At 30.3% G+C, this 18,740-nt stretch overlaps 1 protein-coding gene across 1 annotated transcript in view; it reads left to right on the top strand.

The window, feature by feature from the left end:
• The window catches only part of LOC142319252 (uncharacterized), a 251,339-nt gene extending 234,007 nt beyond the window's left edge, over positions 1-17,332 (top strand). The window contains exons 5-7 of the mRNA XM_075356298.1: positions 7,400-7,530; positions 9,550-9,617; positions 16,805-17,332. Of these exons, the coding sequence (XP_075212413.1) occupies positions 7,400-7,530; positions 9,550-9,617; positions 16,805-17,027 (422 nt within the window). The 3' untranslated portion in view covers positions 17,028-17,332. The remainder of the gene's footprint in view (positions 1-7,399; positions 7,531-9,549; positions 9,618-16,804) is intronic.
• The last annotated feature ends 1,408 nt before the right edge of the window (positions 17,333-18,740 follow it).

The raw sequence follows: 18,740 nt of genomic DNA, 5'->3' as shown, positions 1-18,740 counted from the left end.
GTTTTGGACTAAGTGACTATCAATAGTATGAATTTTTTAATATGAATTTTGGTTACTGTGACTTATTATATTTAAGAAATATAAAAAGTTTTTCAATTATATGACACTTTAGTTTAAGGTGAAAAATTTAAAAACTGTACCCGAGTGAGCAAATATTTATTTTAAATAGAATTTCTTCAGAGATTTTCTCTTGAAATACTGAGTGTTTTTCATGTTGTTTGTTATATTATTGATGTTTGAATTCAATTCTGAAGAAGGATCTTTGTTGTAAGTGTGTTATCTGTGATTTAAATTGTGCTTCTGTAATTTAAATTTATAATATAAGAACTAAAATTATAATTGGAAAAATACAATGTAATTCATGTGTAGTGGTTGAAAATTTGAATAAAAAACAATCTTTCAAAACCTAATTGAAAGCCGAATTCCATATTCAGAAGGATGAATAAGCTCAGTGCTTTTAGCAGCAGTCTGAAGAAGCTTGATTTAAAGTGAAAGTTAGCTCAGACTCAGGTAAAGTTTTTACAACATTTATCTTAAATCAAACTGTACTTTTGTTTTTTTAAAGACTGTTCTATGTTAAAATTTAATTGTTTCTATATTGGTTTACCATTACATAAAATAATTATGAGGTGCTATCCAAAAGTTTCCGAAACACAATACTAAATATGATCACATCATGTCTGAATCTTGTTTGCCACTGTCACCTTGAAGTAGTTCCCTTTGGAGCTCAGAAATCAATTCCAGTATTTCTGTCATGAATGAAATGTATTCTAAAAGCTTTTTTGTGAGTGTGGTACAGCATGCTTTTGATTCTGCTTGAACATTATATCAGATCTTCACCTGTTCAACTTGTTTTGACATGTGCCAAAAGATGTAATCCTATGATTTTACAGATTGATCATTGGTGTCTGCCTTTGAACTCTCACAGTTGCATTTTGGACTGTAATTACTTTTTTTGATGTAATGCAGGTGGTTATCTAGAACATTCATCAACATATGTTGATCATTTTTAACACTTTTAAACCAGTCATACATTGTCTGGCGTAAAGCATCATTACTGAGTACTTACACTAACATTTTTCGTGTTTCTGTAGCAGTTTAACTCGCTTTTAAAATAGAACTTGACACACATTTTCTCTCAGGTCAGTGATTGGAAAATCATAAACAAATGCTTGTGATAATGGAAAACTACTTACCAAGCCACTTAGATTAAAGACACTAAGCCTGCTGACTCGTGAAGGATATATTTAATGTGCTATTATTGCTAGTGGATTTTGTTGTTCTAGTGCTCAGTTGTGCATATAATAGAAATTTCAGAAATGTTTGTATAACATCTCATATCTTAAAGTTAGTATTTTCAGAGTTTCTTTATGGTAGCCTGGCTAATTAATTAAAAGTTCAATTGGAACACGTTCTACACAGTGCTAGGAATATGTGAAGATTTTCTTTAAGGCTGGAAACTTTTTTCTAGTGCAGGGAAGAAAAGTATTTTTTTGATCAGTACATTTTTGATGTGGTTATGGAAATCTGTTGCTCAGTAATCTGTTGCTCCTATTTAATTTTAGGTAAAGAAACCTATTGCAAGCAGGATGGTATTTCTACAGCTTAGAGATTGCAGTAAAGTGATTGTTTCAGTGAGATTATTTTTTTTATGTAATCCTTGAATTGATTTTCCCTTTCATATTTCTGTTATTTTCTTTCCTACCTGGTGAGATTATCTCGGTTTTGACTGGGCACTTGTTGAATTAGCAACCAGTCATAATAAACATATGGAGAGTGTAACACATCCTATATCCTTGATATTCATGTGGATTGGTAGTACCAGCTTGATTTAAGAATTAATCTCGGATTCTATTTCCCATCAGATAAATGAACTAAGTACCTAACCAGGGGCTTTATTTGTTTATATATTTTACTGAAAATAACTTCTATAAGAGCGTACTTATTTGAAAAGTAAAAGATACTGTAAAACTTCTGGTGATGATGTGATTTAATGCTGTTCTAAACCTGTGGAATTTTTCAAATATTAAAAAGAAGATTTCTATCTTGATAAATTTTTTCATTTTCAAAACTGTATTGTAATTTAAACTTCAATATTGTAAGATTCCTTGATACTCTTTATTATATCACCAGTACGTACATTGCAACTTTTGTGACCATTTCTCTTCTTAAAATGCCTACATTGTGTGGAATGATTCTAGATATACTTTTTGGTACCATTTATAAAAAAAATTAAACCTGCCACTTTTATTTAATGTTTCTTTTTGTTTATTTACTATGAGTTAATAAGTTCTTCAAGTTGCATTGAGTGCTTACTAAATTCCCTTTTCCTTGAAAAAAGATTTCCTACCCGTGTTTTTGTTGATGTAAGAAACAGTAGGAATATATCATCCACTTACAACTTGCCAAAGCAATAGTGATATTCAATGGTAAAGCAAATTTTTGTTTAATTTTTTACAAATTTACATTTGTTTTTTGCTTCAGACAGAGACCAAAAAAAAACTTCTACAGTTCTGAGTACTACTCGTAAAATAAAAATTCTCTTTTTTTATGTAGTTTGGATTGGATAAAAATGGTAATTTTTTTGCATTTTATCTTTTCTATGATAATATTTCTTAATTTTTATAGATGCAATTTCTTCTTTGATCCTTAAAAAAAAGATTTCTCTCATTGCTTATTTTCACTATTTCATATTTTTCTGTTTGTTGAATAATTAATTTTGTGCTTTTTAAACAAACATTCTAAATTTAGGATTCTATTTGTTTTTGTAATTAAATTTTAAAAATTTGATTTTTTCAAAATTTAAAAAATTCTTATTCTTTTAAGTTATTTTTTAGTATTTTTGACACATTAATTTCCACACTATGCAAATAAAAATTGTTCATAATGCTTTTCATGTTGAGAAGAAAAGATAGAAGTTAAAAAATAGGTTTTTTTAATTTTAGTTATTTTTTTTACTTTCCCAGCTAAGTAGTTACAATATATAGTATCTGCTATATAATATGTTGAATTTACAATTTACAATTTACCATGTAAGGGAAATTGTGCCAATGGGATCAAATTTTGCAGATCTTGATATTTCACGACTCTCTCTGGCCAAAAAACTCAAGTTTATCATTGAAAAGTTCTAGAAGATGTATTTATGTACTGTGTGTTAGTGGTTTTTTGTTTGATAATGGACAGATATGAATGAAGTTTGGGAAGATGATTTCTGTATATGTGGGACGTTGATGCCATTTAATTTTGGTTGTTATGGGTCAAGGAGGTAGGGAGATACTGAGCTCATGTGATCCTACCATGTTATATGGTCTTCTTTAAATCCCTGTAAAGGAATGGTGGATTTTGTTATTTCTCGACTCAATTATTAGAGGAACCAATATTATTGGTCCCCAGAATCCGGTAATAAATATTACTAAATTAATTACATTATTAAAATATAAGCCAATGATTATAGCAAAACTCCTGATTACTACATTAGCAGGTTAAAAATTAGGAATAATTTCTTTTAATTTTGTACCTTAAAAATAGGATCAACATTCTTGTACTAATTAGATGATTTCATTACATAAATGTGTCACTTTAATTGTATATTTGAGCAATTTCACTCAGTGATGGGGGGATAATAAGCCTAATATTTTTGTCATTTATCGTTTTGCTTGATTATTTCAGACCAGATTAACAATTTTTATGAAAATTTTTTATGATGATTTCTGAATGTGGGTTACTAATGCAATTTAATTTTGGTAACAATTGTCAAGGGGATGGGGAGCTATGGTAACCATTGATCCTGTACCTAAATTTTATTCAAAGAATAGAATAATGTTTTTTTACGTAATTCTTTACACGCATACTTACATATGTTAATGTTGCATGTAATTTTTCTAAGAAGCAATCGGTTGCAGACTTTCCTGACTTTACCAGGAAATTATACAACTCTGACAGATTTTTTAATATTATTTCATTTGTGTCTAAATTATATGAATTGAAAATTTTTTATTTGATAAGAAAATTAAATTAAAAAATAATTAAATATTATCATAAAGTTCAGTATGTTGATCTCTGTGGTGGAATGATAGCATTAATGTCTTTCACCTGGTAGGTGCTGGATTCAAATAATAGTCAAGCTTGGTATTTTTCATATGCTACAAACTTCTGTCTCTTATCAGTGCTGTAACTGAGCTGTTAACCTGTAGTTCCTTGAAATAGTGAATAAATAAATAATTTTATTTCTTGAAGTTGTTAAATGGCCTGTGTTTGTTTGATATCTAGAATTTTAACTTTTTCCGTGGATAAAAACAGTGGTACATTTGTATATATATATATATATATATATATATATATTTATTTAAATAAAATGAAAGTGTAACTCCAAATGATTCAATTTACTTCTCATAATATTCTTTTCTTTGCTAGAAATATTTCTGAAAGTTTTCATTGTTGATGGTACTTCAAGGCTTCCAGCATTATTTTTTTCATTTAAATTCTACATAATGTTTTCATCTGAAATTCCACGTGAGAAAATAGAGAAAAAGTTACAAGGTGAAGCTAAATAGTTTTGGGAAGATGAGGGAGAAGAGAAATGTTATATTTTATGCTACTGAAAATTAAAGCTCACTTAAGGCTGCATTTACGATGGCTTTATAATTGTAAATTCAGTCTGTCATACAGCCATTTTCTCCATTGAAAATGGTGCAATATACTTTTAAATAAAATTGTTTGTTCAGAAGAAATAATCTTTTGTGTATGGCTCTGTCAGCATTAATAAAATAAAAACTAGTTAATGGATCAGGTCACTCAGAGTTTTAGTAAATTCAGTATTTTTAATTAGACTGATGCGTATTTTGTTTCCAAATTAATTTCAATACTCATTTATGAAGCAACTGAGTAGTTACAAACTTGCTCTCCTAGATCATGAAAAAAATTCTAACAATTTTTTTTTTTAACCTTCTCTATCATGATAGAGAAGGTGAAAAAAGGATAGTTCTTTATTTAAAGAATAATTTTAGTAGAAATATATTTAATTTTTAAATTTATAATTAAAATTGATTGACATGAAATCAGGGAGACCAGTCAGTTAGTTATTTTAGAAATCTTAAATTGTTCAATAAAAATATTCATTGATTATTTATAAACATTTAAAAATTTTAATTCTGTGTGTCTGGTTGTTCTATAGAGACTACATCAAAATGATCAAGCTTCTTAAAAAGGAAAACTGTAAAAAAAAATTGTGTAATAAATTTTGCTTTTATCTTTTACAAAAATTTACTTACAGAAGGCGATAAAATGTTGAGATATTTTTATTTTTTTTATTCCTTGAATATTAAGTCTTAAAACTGTATTTACTGTCATTAAAAACATACTTTAAACCATGATCATAACATTTTTTAGTGCTTATGTTTTTTTTGTTTTTCCTGACCTCCATGGCATGAGTGTTAGCATCTCGGCCTTTCATCTTAGGTCCTGGGTTGGAATCTCGGTCAGGCATGGCATTTTTCATATGCTACAAAATTCCATATCCCACACACAAGCTTATGTGGCGATATCAAGCAAAAAAAAGTCAGTTTATTTGTTAAAGAAATAAACAAAAATTTAATTACATCTAAAACTAAATTTAATTACATCTGATAATTGCACATGTTTCAAGATCCACATATTACAGAAAAGATCATTGCTCCTGAAACAACGGCAAACCCAGGATGATGCTAAGAAAAGTAATTGTGTGTGTGCATGCACATGCACATGTGTGGTTGGAAAGGAATTGTACATTATGAGCTGCTCCTCCTTGTAAAACGATTGATTTTAATCTCTACAACATGGATGATCGATTAACAACCAGAAAGATTACACAAGTAAAAGCACACAAGCCAAAGGTAAAGCAACTAGAATTCACTGATAGGAAAGGTGTCGTTTTCCATCACATCACCATACCTCACATGTACCTTTGGTACTCCGTTGAAAAATGAAAGAGCTTAACTGGGAAGTTTTAATATATCTAACATATAGTCCTGAATTTCAGCTGTCAGTCTCCGATTTGTTTTTTGAATTCTTTTAATAGTATAAAGTTTGCTTCAAAAGAAGCCTGTGAAATCATCTATCACAGTTTTTCTTTCAGACAAAACAGAATTTTTACAATGATTGGATTATGATTTTACCTTAAAAATGGGAAATGGTCATCTATCAGAACAGCACAATATGGTGTAATAAACTTCATTTTAAATATAGAAAACCTTGTTCTACTTTCTCATTAAAATTCAAACAAACATTTTTCCCAATCATTTATATTAAATACAGTAAAATTACAATTCTATTTTAAATATTTTTCAGTTTGTAAATCATATAAAGAACTTGACAAATTAACTATTCTAGATTATATTGCATGGTGCAGATGTACTTCAGCAAACAAATAGGAAAGATCACAGTATGCTGTGTCATTTTATGCTTTTTTATTATTCAGTTAACAATTGGGATTAGGTAAGAAAATATATATATCTTTTCCTCATAATGCAAATTAACAGATCTTTACTCTAAAATTAGTCATAGTAACTAAGAGATAAAAAAAAATCTAGATTCCTTGTCATAATCGTAATTCAGCTGTATAGAGATTAACATATACTGATGTCATCTAGAGGATTTTAAGATAGTAATTCATTTTGAAGGTATGACATTATAATATATCACGACTTTCACCATTTTACTGAGTTGCTTGAAGTATTGTCGGTAAGATTTTCAAAAATTTCAGTAATGGAAATATTTCTGTATTGATGTGTTGGTTTTGAAAAGAGTTTCTTTCAAAATTTTATGGCAGTATTAATTGAAAGTGTTTTTTTAGACTTTTTTCAATCTGATCATCATCCATATAAGAATTTTGTTTCCCTCATCACTTCTTAAAATTTTTGTAGCCTGGGTGCAACTTATAACAACTTTTCTTTCACTCATTATTTTAGATTAGTAAATTTCATATAATTTACGATAAGCTTCACTATTGTTCAATCTTCCATGCATTGTTAAACTGAATCGTATCAAAACAGATGGGTTTATTAATTATTTTGCCATTCACTACTGTTAACCAAAAACTTGATTTCTGATAAACAAATGATTAGATGAACCGATTAAACCTATTGTTTGTATGTGATCTGATTTGCTGTTTGAATAAGCAATCAGTTTTTACTTTTGATGTGTGTATATATCAGATTAATGACTTATTTCAAGTTTATTACCAAAGTTTTAATACTTTATTTCAACAACAACACTGTTGCCTACTATTTGTAGCACGCTGAAAATGTTTATTTACTATTATGTCAGTTGAATATGTTACTGTAATATGTATTACTTTATTTTTATATATATGTGTGCTTTTATACAGTCATATTTAATAAAAATGTATTTATTATTTCAACAGCTCGTATGTTTGACTTCTTTGATACTGGTATTATGGAAAGATTACAACACAATTTGATCAAGATGACTGAACGACAAACGACTGGTGATGTCGATCATGCTGGCAGTAATACTGTCACAGTCCATAGCAAGGTAATTTGTTTTTCTTATTTTATTAATATCTAATGAAGTATATTTTAATTAAGTACAAATTTGGTTTAAATATAAACAAAAATTTTGTTCTGTTTCTTGATATACATTATATCTTTGCTGCCATGCTTATTGTAATATTTTTAAATGTTTATAAAGTTACAAACATTTTATTAAAAAACGATAAAGAATTCTAAAGTATATTTGTGAATTTCCTGTATTCCTAGATAAATATACATTGTAGACTTAATACATATTTTAAACATTTTTATAGATTTGCACTTAAAAATTATTTAATCAGTGGATTTGTGTATGCACTAACGTGCTGAACGCATAAAGCTATGCATCTCCCATGCTCCTTAATATGTTGCAAAACATCTCCAGAGTTATGGATTCATAGGTTTCCTTTACATTGCTATACAGTTCTTCTTTTGTTGCGGATCAGGATCAAGATGCATAGGCCTCAGTTATTTTCCAAACTCTGAGGTGTGATGATAATTATCAAACTCTGTGTTGATAATTGTGAACCGGGGCCGATCCATCATTCGTTAGGAAATCACTCTTTCTAACAGCAAAATGAGTTCCAACTCCATTTTGCTGTTTCCAGACATTTTCCATGATCGCTCTTCTGTTGGAAGTCAAAGTATTGATTTGCAAAATCTACAAATAAGAGTCACTGTTTGTGGACTAAAAATAAAAATTAAAAAAAATGTGGTCAAAACAGTATAGATATCCTGGCTCTTGTCATGATATGCGGTAGATTTCTTAACTACACATCAGAAAACAGCACTGTTGTGAGGGACACTACATTCGGAGATTGTGCTGATAAAGGCATAGTAGGCTGCAACCCAGTACCACGTCTCCATCCAATAATCATTCACAAAAGTCCGTCAAAATGGTTTCATATTCATGTCTTTTTTAATATGATCACACGTCTTGAAAACAGAGTTGTGATCCTGACAAAGAAATTATTTCTTAGGAATTGAATACTATATGACTTTTAAAACAATAGCAACACGTTAACCAGATGGAGAGGAATGGGGGGATTTCTCAAGATGTACTGTACAGTGATCATTGTAAATTCTTTCCTAAATGAATCTTTTGAAAGTTTTACCGCACTTGAGTTATATTTTGAGAGTAAATGAGCCGATCAGCAAATAAACATTGCAAAACTTTCTCAGAAGATATGAAAGAGGAAACTAATGTTTGAACTTTATTGAGAGTTGATGTAGTTCGAAATGAAAATGTTTTAAAGCAAGTAAAAGATGAAGAAAATTTATGACAGAATCTTTAAAAAAAAAGAAAGAAAAAATGAGTCTGTTGAGCTAAATGTTAAGGCATCCAGGGTCAATTTTCCATCAGCATGAAAACTTTTATTATAATTAAAAGGCTTAAAAATGATTTGTTTTATTTATATTTCTTTATTATTGTTATTATTGTAAAATTTTTTAATTACTTAGTCACTTAATTTCATTTCAAGTAATGAATGCTATGTGTTTACTGTTTAAAACAGTAATGTTACCTATTTAATTGAAAAATTAATTTAAAAGGTTTACTTAATTCAGTAACTGAAATAAATTATATGATATGCACCAGTTGTAATTTTATAACTGTTAGAGTATAGCGATAGATTTACCATTTAATAATTTTCAAATTCAATGATTTATTATATTTCTTCCTGTTTTTGTTACTCTGTATGTTTTAGTACTATGAAGTGGTGCAAGAGTCAGCACAAATATTTTGAAAAATATTTGTCAAATTCTTAAATTTCTAATGAAAGTTTTAGAACACGCCTTTTTTTTTGTATGAAAGTTCTGTTTGCTTGTAACAACCTTCTTTAGATGTCTTCCTTATTGCGCCCATTTTTATCATTTTAGTTAGTCAGTAATCATTGTTATTTTATTAATATGAATATATTATGAACTTTTTATGGTTTTATTAATTTATTTTTTAATGACTGTAGTTTGATATTTAAATAAAATCTAACTAAAAAAAATTATGTGCAATTATTTTTTCTTTTAGGTACTCGGTCGAAGGATTGAACCAGATGGTAAAACTAAAGTTCTTCTCAGATGGTTTCCCTCGAATATGTAATTATATATTTAAAAAAATAATAATTATTACTAGTTTTAATTATAGTTTTGTATTATTAATTTTAAGTACAAGGGTTATGTGAAAAGTTTTGAGCCTCAACATGAAGATGGCAGTACTCATCAACAAAAGTTAGGGAATGTATTCGCGCATGCGTTGAAAGGTACTCACCAAAATTTCAGCTATTTTGGACAGTCAGTTGTTTGATAATCATTTGAATAAGTCATTGTGAGTGTTTTTGTGAAAATGGAAAATATTGAACATTGTGCCGTAACTAAATACTTACATTTGAAAGACAATATGCCTATGCAAATTAAAACAGAAATGGACGCTAATTATGGAGACTCTGTTCCATCATTTGCCACTGTGAAAAGATGGGTAGCTGAATTTAAACATTGTTGTACCAGCTTGGTTGATGATGAGCATTCGGGACGGCCAAAAACTGCAACTACTAGCAATATCATCAAAAAAGTTCACCAAATGGTACTGGACAACTGATGAAATAAAATTAGAGAAATAGCAAAGGCAATGGGCATATCAAAAGAACATGTTTGTCACATATTAAGTGAAGAATTTGATATGCATAAGCTATCCGCATATGGATGTGCTTGTGAGATTTGGCTGTATTGTGTTAGCAGTGGGAATCTTCCAGTTGATTTGATGTCCATATGAAAATGTTTCTTTAATTGGATGCCGTGTTTTCTCACTTTGGACCAAAAACGCATTCAAATGAACATTTCCAAGGCCCTGCTGGAGCAGTTTAAGCAGAATGAGTCAAATTTTTTTACATCGATCATAACTGTAAATGAAATGTGGATCCACCACTACATTCTGAGACAAAACAGTGGACTGCAAAGGGTGAACCTGCTCCGAAAAAGGCAGAGACGGTTCCATCAGTCGGAAAGGTGATGGCGAGTGTTTTTTTTGGGATAGTAATGGAATTTTTTTATCGATTATCTTCAAAAAGGTAAAACAATTATGGGAAAATATTATGCATCATTACTTGAGAAGCTGAAGACAGAAATTGCAAAATACAACCGCATCTGAAGAAGAAGAAAGTGCTTTTTCATTAGGACAATGTGCCTGTTCACACTTTGACGACCATCATGGCTAAAATTCATGAATTGAACTTCGAATTGGTTGACCGCTCACTGTATTCACCATATCTCGTCCCAAGCCACATTTTCTTGTTTCCTAACCTTAAAGTTTTGCTTGGAGGAAAGAGATTTTCATTGGACAAGGAGGTTATCGCATCATAAACACCTATTTAGCGGAGAAAGATGCCAGCTACCGTTTGGAAGGGTTAAAGAGGTTAGAGCATTGTTGGTAAAACTTTATCGACTTGAAAGGAGACTTTGTTGAAAAATAAAACTATATGTGACAGAAAAAATATGTCTTTCTATGTTAGGCTGAAAACTTTTTGAGGGAGAGTAAGGTTCTACATTGGTAGTGTTTAATTTATTTTTAAGTTTATATATATATTTATTACTATTATTATTTCTGATTATTCCCCTTCAGGAGAGCTCGTGAACTTCAGCCAATCATGGCTTTACTTCCTTCTCTTTTCTTTTCTTCCCAAAACCACTTCGTCCGTTCACTATGCTTCTTCTTCCTCCCCTCTGTCCATCTTCTTCCTATTGTTTCTCATTTTCGCTTTTGTTCAATTTTCTTATTTCTAATTTCATCTCTAAATTTCCTTCTTTCCATGATTTCTTCTTCTGAGATGTTCAGCCATTCCAGGTCGTCTTGTGTTTCTTTCATTCAAAGGACTTAACTTACTTGGCTTGACGATGTTGAAAATTTTCTTAGAGAGTCTATCCTCACCCATCCTGCATAAGTGCCCATAGAATTGTAGACGCCTTTTCCTAAACTTGTTGGTGATGGAGTCTGTGTTTTCATATAATTTCTTTGTGGGTTGCTTTATCCAGGTTTCGTCTCTGAGGACCGCACTGTAGATTTTTCTGAGAATTTTTTATTCTTGCTTCTCGATTTCATGAATTTTGGTCATTCCTCTGATTTCTAATGTTTTCTCTGGTATAGAGAAATCTGATTCCTCTAGTAATAGTTTCATCAGCAGAAACTGTGCTTTGTATGCAGCACAGTTTCTGCTGCATACAAAGTTTCTGCATACAAAGTTGTCTTGCCTCTGGCAAGACAACTGTGTTGTAATATTGTAGTTTCATGTTGCAAGACACTGTCTTTTTGGTATAATGATTTCATGTAAGCCTGTACGTACGCCTTCTGCAATTTGAGTATTCTTTCTGTATTGCATATTGTATTCAGTCCCGTGGGTTGGATGGTTTCTCCCAAATATTTGAAGGTGAGTGCTTCTGAGATTTGGCTGTATTGTGTTAGCAGTGGGAATCTTCCAGTTGATTTGATGTCCATATATTGTATCTTTTCATAAGAAATTTGGAGTCCAGGATATTTTATGCAGTTTCTCTAATGTGAAAATGTCTTCATCTTTGTTGTTTGTTAATGTAGCCAGATCATCTGCAAAGGCCAAGCATTTCACGGTAATTCTATTTCCTTTCTGCTTTCTAATTTTGATGTCTTTGACTTTCTTCTCACATTCTCTGATTACCTTTTCCAAAACGTTGCTGAACAAAAGTGGTGATAAGCTGTCCCCTTGTAAGAACTTTGTGTGAACTTTGAATGGGTTTGAGATTTCTCCCTTGAATTTGACCTTTTAGGTGGTTCCTGATAATGTTTCCTTGATGATGGCTCTGGTTTTTCTGTCGACTCCAAATTCTTATAGGGTGTTAAACAAGGTTCATCTGTCAGTCCTAGGCTTTTTAAAGTCAACAAATGTGACTGTGATGTTCCGAGATTGTCTGATGTCTAGTATGGTCTTGAGGTTCCAGATTTGTTTGATATAGGACTTTTCTGAATTCTGCCTGATGCTCACCAGTTTGGGGTTCGAGTTGGTTAAGCAAGGCTCTAGAGAGGATCTTATAGGTGACTGGGAGAAGTGAGATAGATCCCTGTGTAATTGTTCAGATCTGTCTTGTCATCCTTCTTATGGAGTGGGTGTATCAAGGCACTCTTCCATTCTTTCGGGATTTTCTCTGTTCTTAGAACTTCCAATATTATTCTGTGAATTTTAAGCATTATGTTTTTACGGTACAATTTCCATACGACAAACAAAATGATGTGACAGCCCATTCCTATTTGTTGAAAACTTGTGTTTTTTTCTTTTTAAGGAAACCCTAAGAGAGACAGGACTACTATCTCTCACCCCCAAGAGATTTTTTGAGCTAAACTGTGACTGGTGAGAGACTCAAGTCTTAGGCAAGTCTCATCACTAATCTATTTGATTGATGATGATCTCCTTCATTTTCGTATCAGATATGAAAAAAACTGAGCAGTCTAATCAGTCGTTTTGTGAACTTCCTTCAACATTTTCTGCAACCAATGAGAGCAGAGTTTGTGATAGCCTAAGTTTTGTTTTATGATTTCATGCAAAACTGTTTGTAAAATTTCAGGGAACTCAATCCATAACACAGAAAACGTAAACCATGAATTTTCTTTTATTTTTTCATCCTTTCATGTATCTGAATTGTTGTTCACGATGGACGGGTGCCGATTTCTTTGCTTTCATGCTCATTACTGCATCCCTCATTGAATTGCTGCAACCTTTTTGTAACCTTCCACCATTCATAGCTTTCTCACCATAAAATTTGCTAATTTTCTGATGAATACCAACTTGACATTTTTTGAAAAAAAATCGGATAATTGCCTTAATTTCACAAGCTGCAGAATTCTCGATTGACCTGAACATTTTAAATGATGTCTAGTCAACTATAAACATGTTACTGCTCTGTATGTGAAATAGCATGTATCGAAAGTCAATGAACGAGGGAATGTAGTTTACATGCTTAGAGCTGCAGTCGCAGTGCTGCTGCGGTGGTGGTAATGGAAATGATACTAACTTTTCAGATTTACCTCGTGTATAAACATAATACTGAGCAGTGTAAAACTGTATTAATGTATCTCATAATTATTGAATTGATTTCACTATGTATTTTTTATTATACTTATTTGGCCAAATTTTTATCATTTAATCCTTTTAAATATAAACTAGGTAACAGGAAGCAGCATTAATCTCATTTCATTGTATGTTTGCGATAATATTGAACAATGTAAAACTGTGGACAAAATAATTGTTTTTATTTTTATTGTGTTTTTTTTTAATCGTTAATTTTAGTTTCGATGGATAGGTGCCTGTTTATTATAACAAAAATAAAATATTGTTACTTTCCTTCACCGAGCTATATATGCTTTTGCATTTTGGCAGGTCAAACCTAAAAAATCTTCATCATTTTATGGTGCAGCAGCCCTTGGAATGGGTTTTTCTCATCCTCAAGGGGTTTTAACCCATTTATCAGTTACTTTCACTCTTTCCCCTCAGCCATAAAAATGAGATACTGTCTGGAGGGAAGCTTAAAACATTCCTTTGGGCTAGATTTGTTTGCCTCATTTTCACAGCTCTTGTGTTTTTAGTCATTAAATTTACTATTATGCTCATCAGCTATATTGCCAAAAAAATACAACAGGCTGTTATGACTTTGTCCTTGTTATTACTACATGCTAAAACATTGCATTCCTGTATGCTGGTTTTGGAGTTTTCATAAAGTTAACTAGTTTACAACAAAAAATCAAATCCATTTACTGTATATTGTGGATTTCCTTTAGGGCAGTAATTCTCAACCTTTTTAGCTCCACAACCCCCAAAAATTAAAAAAAAAAAATGTATATAATGAATATTTCACGAACCCGAAGCACAACCCAATGAAACTTACCTCTTACCTCTTTGAAAAGGGTTTTTTGTGTATGGTTGCGCAAAAAACTAAATGTAGGAAACTTCTTTTATCACTTGAAAACAATTTGCGTTTGTATGTTTCTAATGAGATCCACGTATGGAGAAACTTTTAAATGAAAAATAAACACAACCACCTAATTAATTTATTTCTTTACATGTGTACTTATAATAAATGTAGGTAAAATGTTTGTAATAAATGATTTTTTTTGTCATAAAATGACTTTATTATTGTTTATGTATAAAGTTGCAGGCTAATTTGGTAACCCCCCTTTCATATCACTGCGACCTCTAAGTTGAGAAATGTTGCTTTATGATGATGATATGATTTGATCAAAATAACAGATTTTATGAAAGCATTTATTGAATGTAAAATTGAGTCTATATATATATATATCACTCAGTTATTCTGCAATATAACAAAATGTTTGACTCATTTTCCAAAACATACAGTGGTCCTGATAACTACAGTAGTATGTGTCTTGATAAGATACATACAGCCATAGATCACTACCTAATAATTTTTTAACTTGGGGTGGGAAGATGACTTCTTTAGTTGATTGCCAGTTCTGCAAGAGAATAGTGGTTACATTGTTAGGTTTTCCTGTAACACAATAATAATTTAGGCTGTTATTATTTCAGTTTATTCCCTTTTATTATATTTTTTTATATCTTTTAGCTAAACTGGAGCATGTTTTTTGTTAATTTAATAATTACAGTAATTAAGATCATTGGAAAAATGGAGAAATTAAGTTTGAACACTTAATTAGTGAAGTTAATTTTAATAATCGTGGATTATTCTTCATTAAAGGTGTACATGTTATATCTGAGTATATTTATTAAATTCTACTTTGTCTTTCCTTATTTTGGAGAATAAATGATCAAAATCACCTTTCTTTCATATTATCTGCACAGCTGGGTAAGTACATAACAGAAATATTGTCAAATTTTTATACTTTTTTCCGAATTTCTGTCACTTACTTTCATTTGACAATCAGGCTTGCTTGTCACCTGATGAATTAAATTTAAATGATATATTTGTCACTGCTGTTAAAAAACGACTCGATAAATGTTTCATCCAAAATAGATGTCTGTGTCATTATCCTTAGAACCATCCATTCTTCTTCTGAAGTTTCTGACATCCCAGGGTCCACCTTTGATCCAAGTAAACTGGTATCACTCTCATTGTCCGAGATCACAATACTCAAACGATGCACCTTTTAGTCTTCTCTTGGCTAAATGAACCTCCAAAACTACAAGTATCCTTAGATCTTTATTGCTGAAGAAGGCTAGGTGGGCCCACACTATGGTATGAACCCTGGAGGATTTGTCTTTCTGTTTGTAGATCAGGTTCTTTATTATTTATCCTTTTTTCTTTGATCTATTTTCTCATATGTTGTATGAATTTTGGGTTGATCCAATCCAGGACATAAAGGGTTCTTTAGAAATACTGTGTTCTTGGTATTTATGCGTTTTATTTTTATGATATTTGTCTATGAATTCATCTGATACTCTACATTTAGTTATTACTTATCTGGTCATTCTATAAATATTCCAACTTAAGTACATGTTGGATAAAACTGTGGGGGTCATTGATCTTTCCTAATATATACCTATAAACATGCACATCCAAATTTTGGTATTACTGAATTTGTTTCTTGTTTTTAGGGTCATTGAACAAAGAGAAATTTTAGTTTGTCAATAGTTTAGTAGTTTTAGGTAAATCATTGAATAATGGTGTCTAAATAGCTTGCTACTTGCCTGATCTAAAATCAGCTAATGATGTTGAGAGTAGATAGGTAAATTTTTTCACATAAATTAATGCCTCTTTGATAGATAAGATACTTTACAATTACTTTTTTATCTTCTCAAACCCGTCATAAAGGAGTTTACGACAAAATTCTTTAAAAAATTTGTTTTCTTTTATGGGTCCAAAGTTAACATTTTTGTACTAATTAGATAATTTAATTTCATTTATGTCATTTTGGTTATGTATTTAGGCTATTTCATTCAGGGAGGATAAGTATTTTTTTTTTTTTTTTTTTACAAAATCAATCATTGGTACCAGTTTGATTTTAGTTGTAATTAGTGAAGGTGGTGGGGAGGTATGATAATCATGGTTCCATATCTCAGAATTTTATTAAAAGAGTGGAATAATTTTTTTACATAATTCTTTACTTGCATACTTAGATACTTTTATGTTTCACTTAATTTTCTTCTAAAAAAAAAGTAGCTATAGAAGTCTGTTTAGGGCAAATATTGTGGTAACAAGAGTTGGTTTTGGCAAAAAGCCAGTATTAAGTGATAAAAGTTCTTAAAAGTAATGATGGTGGTTGTTATGTAATAATATTTTTTATTATTTTTCAGATTATCCGATGAGTGGGTCAGCGATAAGGATGTACAGACTGTAAAAAGGATCTCCATCCCTTCATTGTCTAGTAGTATTAATTCAGACGATGCTGTTTCTACTTTATCAGCTATATTACCACAGAGTCTTCATAGACCTAGCCGTCGTAAACAGAAGTGTATATCGATAAATTCATCTATAGCATCTGTTGTTACAGACAATTTTAGTAGTACAAGTCGATGACTACAAGCCGTTTAGTTTGTGGTCATATCTTAATAATGTAACTAAACTACAAAGTGTGTATTATATGATGCGAGAGTGTATATCTACAAATATTGAACGGAATATACTTCTTATCTTGTACCATTAGTTATGATACAATGATAGTTTATTATAACTTTATGACCATAATGTTACTATTGTAAATCGTTACTGTCATTTATATTATTTGGACCTAACATTCTGATCAGTAATCTTTTACTCTTGACTTTGGTGATGACCATCGTTAAATTAAAAAGTTTTTATAATGTTTGTCATTTTTTGTATTGAAATAGCTATGTGCATTATTGCAATGCCTAGTTATATTTTATAAAATGCGTTGCGTTAAACTTTGACTGACTTAACTAACGAGTAGGATGTTTTTCCTATTTATACATTTTTTTTTCTTGTAATTTTAAGTGTAGATTTATTTTTAAACTTTTTATCAATTGTTTACCTAAGTTTTATGTTTTATGGCCTATTATAAAATATATTTTAATAAATAAAATAAGTGTTTAATTAAATGTAAATTTAATTTTTTAAATTTACACCTTGTGGAATTTAGAATAATTTACTTGTTTTATGTATTTCCTACATTTTATTTTTTTAAATTCTTTTGTATAATATTACTTAGACAATCGTATGCACCAGTATCGTCATTAAAGTCAGGTGTGAATTAGTTCACTGATTAGACTGATAATTTATTATCACTATATTGATGATGCTGTTTAATTTACGTGTTATTGTTTCATTGTGATAATAGACTTGACTAATTATTATAATAATAATCATTGCTACTACTATTAACTCTAATTTTGGTTAGTAATTTACTTTTTCTTTTTTCTTCATTAAGACATCCCTCCTCTCTTTTTTGTATTGAATAATTGAATTTTTTTGCTTGGTATGTATATCCTTTCTTCAATATTATTCTAAAATTTTGTTACCAAAATAATAATTTTTTGGTCAAATTATGAACTTTTCCTCAGTCTTTTTATATACACATGCATGTTCTATTAAGTAGGGCAATTTTTATGTATAAAGTATTGTTTCTCGTCAAAAGAGATACATTAAATTATTATTTAGCATTACCTATCCTAGTCTTTCTTAAGTCTAAAGTATATAAAGCACCTGAGGTACAAGAGACACTAGTCAGAATTATTTTTTTCAAAAATGGTGTTCACTAATCAGTCCCTTTAGGGATCAGAGTGAAGGGGGTGTCACTTGTATTTTACAGTTGTATTTTTGGTGGATTTGGCATATGCTATGTTTTTGGCATCACTAAGGAAGTAACACGAAGCCACTTCATGCATCACTTTTATTAATAATTTATGTAGAATGGCCATGTGAATTTCAGTAGTGACATAACGTGATTCATGTTATGTCATAATATTTTTGTTATGCCGCTGAGTACATATATTTCATGTATAACATGTACGGTCGATAGTGTCCTTTTATAAAATGTGTATTTAAAGAATCCAAAATTAATTATTAAATTAATATTCACTGATTATTTTCAATATAAAAAATTTTAAAAATTAAGCACGTTCTTAGCTACACAATCCTCCTTGTTATTTCATTTACTTTGATTACAAATCTCTGCATTGGCAAAGCCTTTGATTCAAAAAAAATATTTCATCTACGTTGTTTCATAAAAAGTTTTTTCCAATTTTAAATCTGAATCTAATTTTATTTCTGCTT

Source organism: Lycorma delicatula, chromosome 2, assembly GCF_047948215.1.
Source record: "Lycorma delicatula isolate Av1 chromosome 2, ASM4794821v1, whole genome shotgun sequence".
NCBI lineage: Eukaryota > Metazoa > Arthropoda > Insecta > Hemiptera > Fulgoridae > Lycorma > Lycorma delicatula.
The sequence above is the reverse complement of the archived record's forward strand: the minus strand, read 5'-3'. Positions and strand labels throughout refer to the sequence as shown.